The 15,563-nt window shown below is 34.3% G+C and overlaps 1 protein-coding gene across 1 annotated transcript in view; it reads right to left on the bottom strand.

The window, feature by feature from the left end:
• Nucleotides 1-912: 912 nt before the first annotated feature.
• The window catches only part of LOC131071930 (uncharacterized), a 42,114-nt gene continuing 27,463 nt past the window's right edge, over nt 913-15,563 (bottom strand). The window contains exons 3-10 of the mRNA XM_058007904.2: nt 13,537-13,663; nt 13,104-13,274; nt 11,299-12,897; nt 10,873-10,971; nt 4,391-4,576; nt 4,168-4,305; nt 1,344-1,634; nt 913-1,247 (exon numbers count right to left, since the gene is read on the bottom strand). Coding sequence (XP_057863887.2) covers nt 986-1,247; nt 1,344-1,634; nt 4,168-4,305; nt 4,391-4,576; nt 10,873-10,971; nt 11,299-12,897; nt 13,104-13,219 — 2,691 coding nt within the window. The 5' untranslated portion in view covers nt 13,220-13,274; nt 13,537-13,663 and the 3' untranslated portion in view covers nt 913-985. The remainder of the gene's footprint in view (nt 1,248-1,343; nt 1,635-4,167; nt 4,306-4,390; nt 4,577-10,872; nt 10,972-11,298; nt 12,898-13,103; nt 13,275-13,536; nt 13,664-15,563) is intronic.

Genomic DNA, 15,563 nt, shown 5'->3' on the forward strand with positions numbered 1-15,563 from the left:
TGAGCTTATTGCAATCTTAGCATACAATCGTACTTTGATCAAGAGAGAGTAAAGTGACCGATGGGCAACTTTATTTGACACTGTCAACAAAAACACGTCAACACTACTTAAGTGCATTTCCATGCTGCAGGATTGTTTTTTGCGAGAAGCACTAAAAAGTGCACAAGGGTGTATTTCCATGGAGTAATATAAAGACTAGAGAATATATATCTTGAGTGTGAGTTGTTATTGTGCTTTGTAAAAAAGCATATCCAATGCTCAGTAGAGGTACATTTTCGATTTTCCCATTATAATGTCAAATTTTATCCTACACTATCTATGAGAGAACTTCCCTGGATTTATTTTAGATTAATACAAAAGAAGCAATTCTAGAAGCAAACCAAGCTAGTATAATTAAACGATTTGTATTGCATATGCAACTCAGCACTCTGATTTGTCAAAGGAGACAACCTATGTCAAATTAGCTTAATCAGCGATATTAGGAGTTTTAGAGATGACTTCTTGGTTTCAGTGCCCTGTACAAGGGGTAGAATCGTACAGTCATTCTGAAAACTCATAACTCCCTGTAATGCTCTTTCTATGTTTCCAGCTCTAAAGGTTCTATGTTTTCACAAAATATTTGAGATAAAGAACACAAACCATAACAGTTGTATAATTTTGAAAGGAGATGCTAACCCACATATAATTCTAAATTTCTAGATGCTGCCCCTAGAGTCCTTTTAGTTTTTACATGGTATGAAACAACTTCAAAGATTCCTAGAGACAGCTATCAAAACCATGAGAATGCAATTGATAAATTAACCATATCAAAACTGGAAATTTTAACCTACAATGTTAATCATAATGAAAAGAAAAAATCAATACAATGTTAAGGACTATACATTTAAAGTCCACTGTGATGACAGGTAATTTTTATAGCGTACAAAAATTATAGGCATGATATAATAATGCCATACTTACACTATTACATTTATATAATTCCAATCTACATTATGTTATTCAAAGAATTATTTCCACACAAATAGGCATCGCTAGAATAAGATATCTTAAAGTTAAAACAGACCTCCATTGGCTTTCTTTTCAGTGGTGGCAGAGGAGACGATGGTGTATTGTTCAGCTCAGTTAAAGGCAAGATCTTCTTGGCGAGAGGCCTATTTGGAGAGAGGCTTATCGTTAGCTTTGAGGAAGACAGTCTTTCATTTGTCTGCTTTAAGACAGTCTTTGGTTTTCCATTTGCTACCTGGGGCCTGCATTAAGCCAAGATTTAAGCTTTACTGAACTATTAAGGCAAGTGTTCTGGTTTAGAGATAACTGCAATGAAAATTAAGATTTTTGGGTGGCACCTGGAAACCTGCAAGGTAGGAAGATTTTTTGAGGGTTTCAAGGGGATCACAACAGATGCCAATTTTGTTGCACTAATTATAGCTTTAGAATTCTCCCCAAGTAAATCCTTTCCAGCTCTAATTTTAGTTTCATTAGTCTTGGCAACTTCAGAAAGGTCTTTCTGAGGAGTATGTTGGGTCTTTGACTGTGCAGCAGAAGAATTTCTTTCTGTTGCCACCTTATCTACATCTTTAGCCAAAGATGTGTTTTGGCATTGTTTTCTCAATCCCTGCAAAAAGTTCTCTCGAGGTCTGTGTACCACAACAGGAGTCAATATTATTCTAAAATTCAAAGAAAACATCAATACATGTTATAAGCTGTCTTTTATCCAACTACCAACACTATAACTAATATTGTTGAAATTCCACTTGCAAAGAAGGAAATTAAGTTGAAAATGACCATGTCCTTTTGTTCAACAATTTAAATCTTGAAATTACTTCAAAGTCTAATAACATAGATTACAACATAATGTGTATTGCTTGTAGTAAAGAAGGTAAACTGCAGCATCAATGCTGTTTTACTACATGCGTCTGACACTCAGTTAAACCAAAATGCTTCACTACATTGTAATACATAAGAAACCACTACCCAATAACAGTTTGGACCAGCAAGTAATTAAATAAACAGTTCATGTGTTGTCTTTTGGTTCCAATTTAGAATTCAACTTGATTGGGTTCAGCAGGAAGCTATGGGATTTTAAAAAACAAAATATTTTATGCAGGAAGCCCAAATGGTCTGAAGATGCAACGTTTTACATGGATTTCTAATCCAAATTACCATAACTGGATGTATTTTTTGACGACTGTTGAAAGCAATCAAGGATGGAATAAAAGCAGCTATGAAGGTATCTCCAAGTCCATTGCCAAGGAAGAAAAAGCTAGATTCTCAATTTATTGCTAAATATAGGGCATAGAATGGATTGCCTTAAATATCCAGCAAACAAAAAATATCCATAAGAGTTGATGCACTCTAAACCACATGAAAAAAGGAAAGTTACCAATAATAGTCATGATACAATTCCCTGCATTAGAAATAATTATATTTGGGTATCCCTTTTGGGTTTGGAATCTCTTCAGCTGACCAATAGAGGTGGGTTCTGGAAAGGTTTAATAAGGAGATACAAAACTAGAATCATAATGGCATTTCTCTACCAAGTAAAATAACAATGTTTGGCAGGATCAAAATAGAAGGGCACAATTGTACTCAACTTGTGTTTACTTCTTCAAGCAAGATTTGTCAAATTTGGAATCATGCTTAGCCTTAGAACCTTCCATTGAGAAAATAAATAGGAACATAAGCGATACGCTTGGATTCATAGAATATGTGTACTTTGCGGCCCAAATCAAAGATAAAGTGAAAGTTGGTATTACTGATATTATAGCTCAAGAGGAAGCCCCATAGCAGATTATTGCCAACATAGACATATAAGGTATAGAAGGCTATGCCAGTGCATGTGTTGTTCTTGGAGGTTCCATTCAAGCTCACTGGATAACTGTACAAAAATATAAGGAAGTTGTGGCACGTGGAACTTAGCTGCAAGAACGATCTATACATCCCCTCACCAAGGCATTAATTGACGTGGATCTCAATCTTGAAAGCAAAGAGAGCATTATGGAAAATGGCCTTCTAATGCAAAGCCCTATAGGACAATATTAAGGAAAAATGTAGGGTTTCAGAAGAAATGCACACAACGTTAATCAGAGAATGATGTAGGGTTTATGTTGCAAACAAGAAGCAAATGATCAAAGAAGGTAGGGCTAATAGTATGAGGAATCAACTTGGAATGACAATAATGACAAAAAGAAATGATGCAAATGAATATAGACGTCCTTTGTGCATGCCAAGGTAAAAGCTCGTTAAATGCAATTTTTGGTAAATTGCAAAACTGTTTTAGGTTTCTACCACATTAACATGTAATTTATAAAGATTGCTCACTTGCAGGATGGTTCCAAGGTTCCCCAGTAAAGTAATGATGGAGAATGGAATGTGGTATGCATTTTGCAAAAATTACTTGGTTGCCAAAGATTTCCAAATCTCCACAGCTATAATATTGCAGAAACAAGCAAGAGAAATTCGAAAAAATTGTTCAGCAGCATAAAATCTTCACGGTTAAAATACACAGAAAGCAGAAGTAAAGAAGCAATTGGCAAAAAAATCTTGATTGCATAGAAACTATGGAGTTCCGCTTTGGACTAGAACACACATTTTTGTACTTAAAGGCTTAATTTTTAGAAAAATTTGACCCATTCCTAACATAACCAAGATGACAACACATATTCCAATTCACAAGAAAGGACAAACATTTGAATGACTTCATACTTGACAAACAATTGAGTCAAAAAAAAAAAAATGAGGCTTCTTGTCAAAAAGTGAGGAGAACACAGCCATCTCTTCAAGGAACTAGTCAAAAACAAATTCAGATGCACAAAATGTCAAAATGTGAATCCCTGTTCTTATTGTGCTTGAGAACCCAATCCGCCCATAGAGTATGAAAATTAGGAGCTATCTATTATGAAACCGGCTTTTGATGTAGAACTAGTTTTAAACAAGAATCAAAGAAGCCCAATTAGCTGCCTTTGAATTAAGCAAACTGAAAACAAAAATAAAGTTTCTATAGACATGTCAACCTAGCTAGATAATTTAGTTATTTTCCAGGATATTTTCTTAAACTAAATCCCCAAAAAATTCAAATCATTTTTACTGGTTGAAGACTAAGCAGTAAATGAAGCATAAATTTTCTTTTCCTGATATCATGCAATTAAAATAAGGTTTTGAATATCTGACCTTGAAGTTGTATAATTATTGTCAATTGTATCCTTTTTCCCTCCAGGAGAAACATCTTTGGATTTCACGGAAATAGAATTTATTACCAATTTATCTATCTCCTGTAAATCTGTACGCAGTTCTATTCCAGGATCCTGACTGCAAAACAGTTACACATGCAGAACAACCCTTAAGAAAAAAAAATATGAACTAGATGGTATGCGTCTTTTAAATTAAATATTACCATTTTATTATGCTATCATGTTGTTCATTTTGTTGAAGTGATAGATTGATATCACTATGCCTCAAAAGCTGCTGAGTGGAAACTGGAGAAGGCTCAGTACAATGGAATAAACAGTTTTTTATAGGAACAGAAGAGCTATTGATCTTTGCATCTCCAGGTAGACAATGCCTTTCTTCTGAATGTTTCCTGTATATGTTAAAAAGATACTACAATCATAATTTTATATGGAATTAAAATAAGCCATATTACAATCTCTTCTACTGTCTTTAAAAAGTTAAACACATAACAAAGAGAGCATCTGTATCTTAAACTAGTAAGTGATGAAATTAAGTGTCTCTCTCTGTGTCTGTTTTGAAGTTAGTGGCACAAATATTCCTTTATATTATAGAAGGATAAAAATGAAAGGAGATTTCTCATAGAATCCGAAAAACATTGCCACATTAGGGTCAAAGAAAAATATATTACTCTGAAAATTAGTAGCAACATAATTTATTCTAATTTTATACTTTTTAGAATGTACATTTTAAATTTCATGCTAAATTGTCATAAAATTTTGTTTTCTGTACTTCAGGTTTTACGTAGGACACAGATGCACTGAGATAGTTTCTTCTCTGGAAACTAATTTAAGGTACCTTTGGGGTTTTGTCTTTTTCTAATCTTTACTTCAGTGTTTCCAAGATGTCAACCTCAAGGAGTTGAGGTTTCCAAGACATCCCCTTCATTTGGAGACGGCTTAGGAACTCCTATGTTTCCTAACCATCCCAAGGACTTCTAAACTTCCCTCACAAAAGAATAAAGGAAAACTTCTTTTTTTTAAAATCAAAAAGTGTTTCAGAATTGTGTGCCCAAACCCTGGCCTTGATGACCCAACCTAAACTCTAAACACTCATAAAAAAAACAATAAATAGGCATCTAAACCTCATTCCAAATCACTTCCAAAGTTCAACAATAAAGTTTAAAGTTGCAACAGCAAGCTGCAAAGGTGAGAAAAAATTCAATTTTATATTTCCTTCATGACTGTTTCTTAAATTCATTGTTAAATTTAGCAACTAATTAGTAAATTACTAATTTTGGTTGACAAATTTGATAGTTAGTTTAGGTGTTTACAGTTTGAATTTACATCGTTACAAATCTCCACTTAAATTTATTATTTTAGTATCACAAATGAATCACTAAATAATTAATTATTTATAATCTTTCTTTTGCAAATTTGCATAATCTTTTTAAGAAAAATTTAACAATTAAAATTTCTTCTTTTGTGTATCATTTGCTTTTGTGCTTTGTATGTCCTAAAGTGAAGACACCCACACTAGAATTAACCTAAATGAAGACAACCACACCTGTGAGATTGAGTGAAAGATGCCAACTGCTGATTGGCACAATCTAACAGATTTGTTTAAATAATATTCTTTGACCAGCGTGTAGATGTTTTAGGTTTTGAAGAGTTTTGAGGTTTGCTTGCGTGTTATTGACTTTTGAATGTTGCACAATAAAAGAAATATGCAAAATACAACTAATCTAATACTGAAAGTTGAATTCAGGCTTCTGATTTCTACAACAACAATGTAATAAATCTAAGTTGCCGGATTCTTCTAGTTTAGCTCGGGTCCTGGTATTGGTACTGTTCGGGTACCGGTATAGTTCGGGTTCTTCCTAGGTACGTCTTGGATTCTTCCTGGGTACTTGGGTTCTCTATGGGTCCTTCTGTGAAGAACCCACAGAGAACCCAGGCATCCAGGAAGTACCAAGGGCTGTACCCAAGCATAGCTTCATAAACTAAAACCCCAGTTTCACTCCCACAACTTTGTGACAGCATTTTTTATCAGAATATGCCAACAGGCAAGCAATTAAATATCATTTCCGTTACTTTTGCGAGCTATACATATGAACACAGGGTTAGTAAACTTTTTCTCAGTAATACTGAGATTGATTTCAATTGATTTACATTATGGATATGTAGCAGCTGTTTGCTTATGTTTTGTTAAATCACTTTCCTTGCGTTGTTAATGATTTGGCGTTCTGTCAAATATTTGAAAAATGAAATTAAACCAGCTTCTACACTTGACACAGCTAGTGTTAGTGGCAATCCAATTGATTGTGGTTCAAATGAAATTGAACCAAATGTTGATATTGACCTTGACTCTTCTGATGAAGAACATGAATATTAAAATCAATTATAATTTAATTTTTCATTGTGTAATGACATTTTGAAACTTGAGTATTTTCATTTTTGCAAATTATGAATGAGATATCAAAATATTCTATTTTTTTATATTTATTGGCAATTATGGATTTATGAGTATCACTCTTCGTGCAGTTATACAATGATATAGTCTATAATGTTTGAACACACACACACACACACACACACACATATATATATATATGTATGCATGTATGTATGTACAGACGTACCCATACCCAAGGGAAAAAAATCGCCGTACCCATGAATCCGTACCTATATCCGTATCCGTACGCGTACCCGAATCGGCAACTTAGTAATAAATCAAGAATAACTTTTATTTCCACTTAATGAGCAAATTTGCATTCCAGGTATTCTGAGCCTGCCTGGTTGAGCCTCCTTATTTGACTGAAATTCAATATATGATGAAATAGAAGCTTCCTAAATGTGCTGACAGCTCCAATTGACTTTATTGACCTTAGAATGAATTACTAAAAAACAATTGGTGAAGAAATATGCAGACCCAAATGGAATTCTAACTCCTTGCCAGGCGAGGCCCTCCAGGAATGAAGAATTTCCCTGTATTATTGAATATGCTGATCACATATGACCTTATTTCTCCAAAATAACTACTTATTTGCTGATCCTAATTGCCAACAATGAATTTTAGTGCAATTGGCTGAGTTAAAACCCTTGTAATTATTTTCTACAAACTCCAGGCAAGAATTCGATGTATGGCTCATCTAGGAATGGTATGATCTGCTGGAATAAAGTCTGAATTGCTGGTAAGATCATCCAAATATGCTCAAACCTGATGTAAAAGCCCTATAATTGCTGTCTAAGCCTGCAAACATCTGATTTTTGGCCCCCAATAGCCTGAAATGAAGTTCTTTGTGTGTCCAAATGCTGAATTAGTGAAAGGGCTACGTCTTGTCACCAAAGCTGAAGGTTTTCATCTCCAATATGCTCTCAGATCTCTATCGACCATGTTGCAGACCTGCTGATGAAAAGTATTCTCCAAAAAATGAATAACAATAATGCCAAAAATCTTCCTATGAAGCCTCTTTTCTTCCCAAATTCCCACACCCAACTTAGGGTTAAAAGATGCTAAGATTCCACAAGGAATATTCCTCCACTTAGGCGTCCACCTTATGGGTCCAATTTGTCATGAGTGGGGCCAATTATATATTAAAGTTTATTTCCCATGTTATCTAGAAAAGGGCGCTCAAGGGGTCAACTTATAATTCTCCATTAACTTTTATTAATCCCCTTTTAATAAAGTTACTTTATAAACATCTTTATAAAGTCACTTTAATGTATTATTACCACTTAAGGTAAAAGTAACTTTACAATATAATATTAGCATTAATTCACCCTCCTCATAAAGTCACTTTATAAAATATTTTCCAATTTTAGGAAAAGTGATTTATAATGTAATATTAAAAAGTTTACAACTTATAAACTTGCCAAGGCCAAATAAATGACAAAGTATAAACCATTCTTGGTTAGCCAGTCATCTCCAAACACTAAACTTCACCTGTGGAGATGGGTGACAAGTGAATCTTTGAGCCTAAGAGTCTAGTGGAAAAATGGGGACATTACATTGAGGTATTGGGTGGAATAATTACTTGTTATTTGTGTAGAAGAGGAGGACATATTAGGATTGTCCTCTAATAAGTAATTGAAGGAACCAAACGATGCTCAAAAACAACATTGAGCCCTCAGCTGATAAAAAAAGCAGTGAGCCATAAAGAACAATCATGTTGGGGATGAAACTCATAATAATACCCAGACTGTTTTGTCAAATAACCGTAGACAAAACAGAACGACTGATGCAAACAAGAATATGAATGATAAATCCCAGTCTGATGCTCATTAAAATACTCTTTACTCTAATAAAGATCCTCTGCATTCTAGAGGAAATGCTCATAATAACAACAACATTATTCACACTAAGATGACCATTGATATAACCTAAAATAAAAGCTCCCTTTTTGAGGAGAAAACTATCTCTAAAGGACCAAACGAGAGTCGAAATACTCTAGAGGATAATACTCCTATCAGCTTTGTGCTTAAAAACAGATTTAATATCTTAAGTGAGGAGTCCAATGAACCTAATAATAAACAGGCTCCTGAGGCCCCTGAGGTTACAATTCCCCATGGGACCATTGTGAATGAACATATTACCCACCCCCTTAATGGTTCTCAGTTCAAGAGAAACACCCAACAAATTGTCTTAGACCAAATCAAAGGAAACATTGCTAATAATAAAAACCAAACTCATGCTAGTGACTTTGGTACTTCTGAAGGAGATGTGTCCAATTTCATTATAAAGGGCTTTAATGATAAATACAGCAATAAAAAAATGAAGGATGGAGAAAAATCTGATAATAACCAAGATAACATCAATATAGGAAATGAGTCAACACTTGACCTGAACAATAAATCTAAGGACAAGCTAAATGGGAACCTACAAATGGAAGTCAGCAATGGCAACAAAAACAGAATCAAGTCTCTTATCTTATCAAGGAGATGGTTTCAGAGATTGAAGTCAAACATCAAATTGTTAGCAATCTTATTGGCAGTATTAGGAATTGTGATCCTCCTCCCCCCAACTTAGAAGATGAAACAAGTGAAGACAACCCAAACTCTAAACAATCATAAAAACTCACTTCCAAAGTTCAACAATAAAGTTAAAAGTCGCAACAGCAAGCTGCAAAGGTGAGAAGAAATTCAATTGAGAGCATTAGGATTGAAAACTAATGAGAGGAAGAGAAAATGTGAAGAGAGACGTCAATCCACCATTGAATCAAAGGATTCAAAATTTCAAAGCATCATTCAAGCTTCAAGGTATATTTCCTTCATGACTGTTTCTTAAATTCATTGTTCAATTTAGCAGCTAATTAGTAAATTACTAATTATAGTTGACAAATTTGATAGTTCATTTAGGTGTTTACAATTTGAATTTACATCGTTATGAATCTACATTTACATTTATTATTTTAGTATCACAAATGAATCACTAAATAATTAATTATTTATAATGTTTATTTTGCAAATTTGCATAATCTTTTTAAGAAAAATTTAACAATTAAAATTTATTCTTATGTGTATCCTTTGCTTCTGTGCTTTGTATGTCCTAAAGTGAGGAGCACAAAAGTGGAAACCTTGTTTGATGAAGGTTGAAGAACAAAGATTCATATTTTTGTGTATCCTCTACTTCTTCACTCATGCAAACTAAAGTAAGAAAACTAAAAAGAAAATCCTTGTATGTTGAGCCTATGCATAATTTATTATTTATTAATTTAATGACATTGTGACATGTATGATAACCATACATTTTGTTTTCTCCACTAGCTTTTCTTCGTTTTGATTACAATCATAGAGTATGATCCGAAACATGCTTTTAACTATCCTTGATGCTAAAAACTACTAAGGTAAACCCAAAAGTGTTCTTGCTACACTATCATGGAATGTGGAAAAACTATTGACTCTCAAGATCGTCTATACCCATTATTTCACAATTCAGAATGATAATGATTCTTTCCCTGATGAATGATTTCTCCCAGAGCAAAATGTAGTTTCTCTAATGCAAGAGTTTCATTGGGTAGAATAAAGAAATTCTTTAAAAATAAGAGTAAAACACAAAGGTACATAGCAGATGTAAAGAAATTGAGCTTCTGAAAGTTTAATCCCTGTTCACTTCAGAGTTGGTTCCTCAGTATGGGCCTTAAGTCCCTGTTTTGGGATTTGACCACCAGTTGTGTCATTATGTTAGAGTCATGTTTTGAAGATGTAACAGGTCTCTGAATTGTAATTTTGCTATGACGCACATACGGTTAAATTGAGCTAAATTTCTGGTATCCTTGACTAGCTTGGAATTCACACAATAGGGGCTATTGCCTCAAAAACTTTTGGTGCTTTGGTTTTATTATAGTTAAACAGACACACAATTGGTGATTTGACCACCAATTGTGTCATTATGTTAGAGTCATGTTTTGAAGATGTAACAGATCTCTGAATTGTAATTTTGCTATGACGCACATACGGTTAAATTGAGCTAAATTTCTGGTATCCTTGACTAGCTTGGAATTCACACAATATGGGCTATTGCCTCAAAAACTTTTGGTGCTTTGGTTTTATTAAAGTTAAACAGACACACAAGCAAATAATTAAACCAAGTAGTCTCACATGCACAACAAATTGTGTACAGATTGCACAATTTTGGAAAAGAAAATTAGAAATAGATAACAAGTAGAAATAAATTAATATTTTCAGAGCATATGCAAATTCTACTTACAGTGAATCTGATTCCTCGGTGGTCATTGCATTAAATTCTTGTTTTCTATTTTGATCGGTAATGCTCTTTGATGTGATAGATCTTTGGCTTGTAATTTCTCTGCTTCATGCAAAATGGGTTAGTACATGGCAACTCCATATGAAAAAACTAACTGAATATATCATAAGAAAATTTACAAAAAAAGGTATGTTCTAGCTTCTTGTTTAATAGTATATGCTAGTTTATGTTATATGTTTCATGTTATCATTATCCTGTCCATTCCTGCTATGCCTAGTATCTGGGTTTTTGATGCAGTTGCCTAATATAACGCCGGTGTTTGTTCCTGTTTGCTAGTGGGGTGGGATCCCATTAATAGAACCCTCATATTACATATAGAAAAGACAATATTGACAAGAAACTATAACTTGATTCCTTAGTCTAACTTGCCTTTGAATTACTGAAAGAGTTCTAGGCAGTCTACTTTTATATTCACCAAAATCTTCTTGATTCTGGCATTGGTTCACTTGTCTTTTAGTGATATCATCAATATCTTTCTGGGGCACAGTTGCTAGCTTTCCTGTGGTTTGCTTCATATCCTTGCTGTCAACAGTGCAAATGCTGGTTGATGTGGAATTGTCAGAAGTGCATTTTGAGTGTTCAATCTTCCTGGGGCTTGAATTCTTGGAGGCTAAATCATAAGCTGCCATCCTTTTGCAGAAACCACCATTTTGAGCTAAGGACTGATCTTGATATCCTTTAAGATCCTTTGAAGGTATGCCCTTAGGCGGTGAGATGATGTGTGACGATAATTTGTGTCCAGAACCCGAGCAAGAAGTTGAACTTGGTGATGAACCCACCTTATCAGAGTGCTGGAATTCAGTACAATGAGATGTCTGTTTCAGTGCATTGGAATCTCCTGCTTTAAGTGCATTTTCAAAGCAGGTGCCCATCGCATCATCTTGTTTTTCTGTAGTAATTTGCTTGCATTGCAAAGCAACATCTTCAATGCTGAACTCGGACAGCTTTAAATTGGAGGGTGGTGCTGTTGTCTGTTTGGGCATTGTTCCATCATTATGGCATTCAGAATTATTATCAATATTTTGATGGGTTACTGTATTTTCACTTCTAGAGAACGTAACCTTATCAGAGTATTTGGATTCAGTCAGGTTAGATGTCTGTTTTGCATTAATTGCGTTAGCTGTTTGAAATTTGTTCCCAAAACAAGTATCTTCTATAACACCCTGCTTGTCTCCATTAGGTTGCTTGCACTGATTGATTTGAACATCCTTAGGGCCACTTGTATGAAGTGATTTTGCCAAGGATTTAGGTGGAGTCTCATATTGAAAATCTACATCTTCCATGCTCGACTCAGATAGCTTTATCGTTGATTGTGCCACTGTTGGTTGCTTTGGTACTACCCTACTATCATGTCTTTCAGACTCATTATCAACATTTTGGGAGACTGCCTTGCTTTTACTTTTAGGAACTGCAACCTTTGCAAAGTACTTGGACTCTGTTAGAATAGATCTTTGTTTCACAGTATTAGAATCTCCTGTTTGTAGTAAGTTTCTAAAGCAACTGTCATCCATAATATTTTGTTCATCTGGATTAGTTTGCATGTGTTGCTTACTACCAAGATCCTGAGAGCCACTTGTGCAAGGTGACTGTGCTGAATATTTAGAAGGAACCCCATGCTTAGAATCCACCTCCTCCGTGCTGAGCTTGGATGGCTTAAAATTTAAGTGTGCCTCTGGCAATTGTCGCCGTACTTTTCCACTATCATGGCTTTCAGAATTGTCATCACAATTTTGGGAAATTGCCTTAATAGTACTTTTAGAGACACTTTCACTCTTTTCACTAGAGCGCATTGATGCATTGTCGTGTACAGCATTTTCCTTTTCTTCCTTCCCCGCAACTGTATTACTCTTGCTTTTGGAGATAGCTTCACTCACTTCACTAGAGGGTCTCAAAGCTTGTTCTTGTACAGGAGTTTTCTTTTCTTCCCTTCCCTTGGGCAGCATACAATCAAGATTGAATCCATCCAACCTGAACAAATCAGTACGGTTTCAAATAACATAAGCTGAAAATGTTTCAAAATTATATTGTTTATACATTCAAGTACATGAGAGTGCCAATTTCTCTAGCAAACATTATTCTAGACAGGTTAAATTGGATTGGAAAAACAATTGTATGTTCTACAAAATTGCACATAAAATGAAACAGCTTTTTGTTACGAGTATTCAATGACTCACTCATTAAAGTTGAAGTCAAATTCAAAACCATCTTTCTTTTCTTGGGAAACTTCTTGAATCTTCGCTTTTGATTTTTGTGTCTTACTTGGGGGAGTTTTAAAATCAAGATCTGGCATGTCAACATCAAATGATAGCTTTCCAAATCCTCCATCAAAGTCAAAATCTACATCACTGCATAAAAAGCAAATGAATTGAAAACAATGTCAGTAGAAAGCTCAGTGAAATGTTCTAAAGGAGATTTCCTTCTGGTAAAAGAAAAAAGAAATCTTTGTAGGATACTCTAATACAACCAGAACCTTTTCTTTCTCTTTTTTACCTTCTATCAAGTTGAAATTATGAGCCAATCAAGGAACCCATAAAAAGCATCCCATTCTAGAACAAACTACTCCAAAGTACAATAAATAAAATTATCTAATGCTTTAAAGTAACTTACAACTTATCCAAGGAGAAACTGGTTCTTTTAGCTTTCGATGGGGCCTCACTGCCAAAATCTAATGCAGCATCTTTTTTCGGTGCACTTGGCTTCCAAGAGCTTAAAAAATCTTCTCCAAAATCATCTTCTGTTTTATATACAGCAGAAAATCATTCATTTCACCCTTTCCTATGGAAACTATATGATATCTTCTGATCCATACATCAACTAGATATATATCATTTTTCTTCATAAGTTACATTCATGATTCATGTGGCAATTTTAACTGTTTTCTCTTCGAATATTTTTATTCTATTAATTCAATCATTTATTTCATAGGACTACACATCAAAATTAATTCACACTATGAAGCTACTGCTAAATCCTCAAAATTTTGAAAAGAAAAGATTCTATCAACAATGGAAAGGTCTGAGTTCTTACAGTTTTGTAAGTACAAATTACAGTTTTGTGGTACCCTTTATATCAAGATATAAGATAAAGGCTGTATATACCATGCCCTTGAAACAGAGACAAAAAAAGGATATTTATCAAAGTTCTTAACTCCAAATGAAAGATTACGGAATATGCGTGACTGAACAACAGTTGGCATCTACACAGAAGCATCGAGACTCGGGAATCAAGGGGGAACCAAAAGTAGAAGCACAAAAGTTTCTAAGCATATAAGAGAATTTTCAAGGGACACAACCTTTCTAATTTTGTAATCTGTGTCAGTGTTTTAATTTGTTCCTTTCAGAACAACATAAAATGGAACAGTGTGTAAGGATATATCTTTCTCCAAATTGTTAGGGGCAGCTCCCTTGAAACAAAAATTAAAATCCTAAATTCAAAACAACAGAACAATCTATCTTTTGGTTCTTGAGTATGTGCACAAGGATTATCAGCACTTATACACAAAACAGGAGAGTTTTTATTCTTCTATCATAAACAACAACCTAAATAACTAGCACTCACTCACTCTTTATAACTAAAGCAGAGAGAGTAGAAAGAAAAATTACAAACAAGAACCTAGATTGAATTTCATACAAACAAAAAATATTATCAGTTGAATGAGAAGCCTTGCACACAAAGCTGAAAAACCAAGTCAATAACTACTACAATACAAAACCTGCAACAACTATCAAGCAATATTCAACACACGCTTCAATAGCAATTCAGCAACAAATAAGCATATATAACTATTAGCTACCATCTAAGTGCACGAAGCACTAATTGATAAGTCTTTACAATCCTTTGCATGCTTACTCAATGCAATTTATTTAAGATAAATAAAAAAATGAATAACTAAACTTCAATGCTCAATATAGCTAGCTTGCAAACCAAGCAAGCCATAAATATTAAAATTTATTAAATAAGTCACAAATAAAACAAAGAAATCTTCTCATATAGACTATGGCTAAATATATCATGTCCCAAAATAAACTTGCTAGAAGACCCTATGAGAATAGCTATCCAATAATAGCAACAGCTAAAAATAGCCAGTCTGATGTCATCAACTCCTCTCAGTGACTCTGATACGCAAGAGTAGCTTCCTGATTAACCTTAGATCATTGCTAATAGCAACAGCTAAAAATAGCCAGTCTGATGTCATCAACTCTTCTCAGTGACTCTGATACGCAAGAGTAGCTTCCTGATTAACCTTAGATCATTGATAAATCATCAAACAATCTTGGTGGTTTGAATCTAATTTCCTACCGAGAGATCACTTACAAACCATTGCCACCTTTGAAAACTTCCAAAACTCAATGTTTTGAGACCTTAGATGTCGTCAAATATGACTATGGAAATCCATCCTTAGCACAACTGTTTACCAAAAACATGATTACTAAACCTTAGGCATCATCAAATCTGCAAATTTATATTGCAGAAGTCTTCAAATATGGACACCTTTACACAATCCCCTTCAATGCAAATCAAACCATCAAACCTTAGGCACTTTCAACAAATAGTGGGAAGATGGTATGAAATGCTATGTGCTTATTGTTTCAAATGATGGAAAACTTGCTGGAACTCCTGTAGATGCTAGCAGT

Source organism: Cryptomeria japonica, chromosome 7, assembly GCF_030272615.1.
Source record: "Cryptomeria japonica chromosome 7, Sugi_1.0, whole genome shotgun sequence".
Taxonomy (NCBI): domain Eukaryota; kingdom Viridiplantae; phylum Streptophyta; class Pinopsida; order Cupressales; family Cupressaceae; genus Cryptomeria; species Cryptomeria japonica.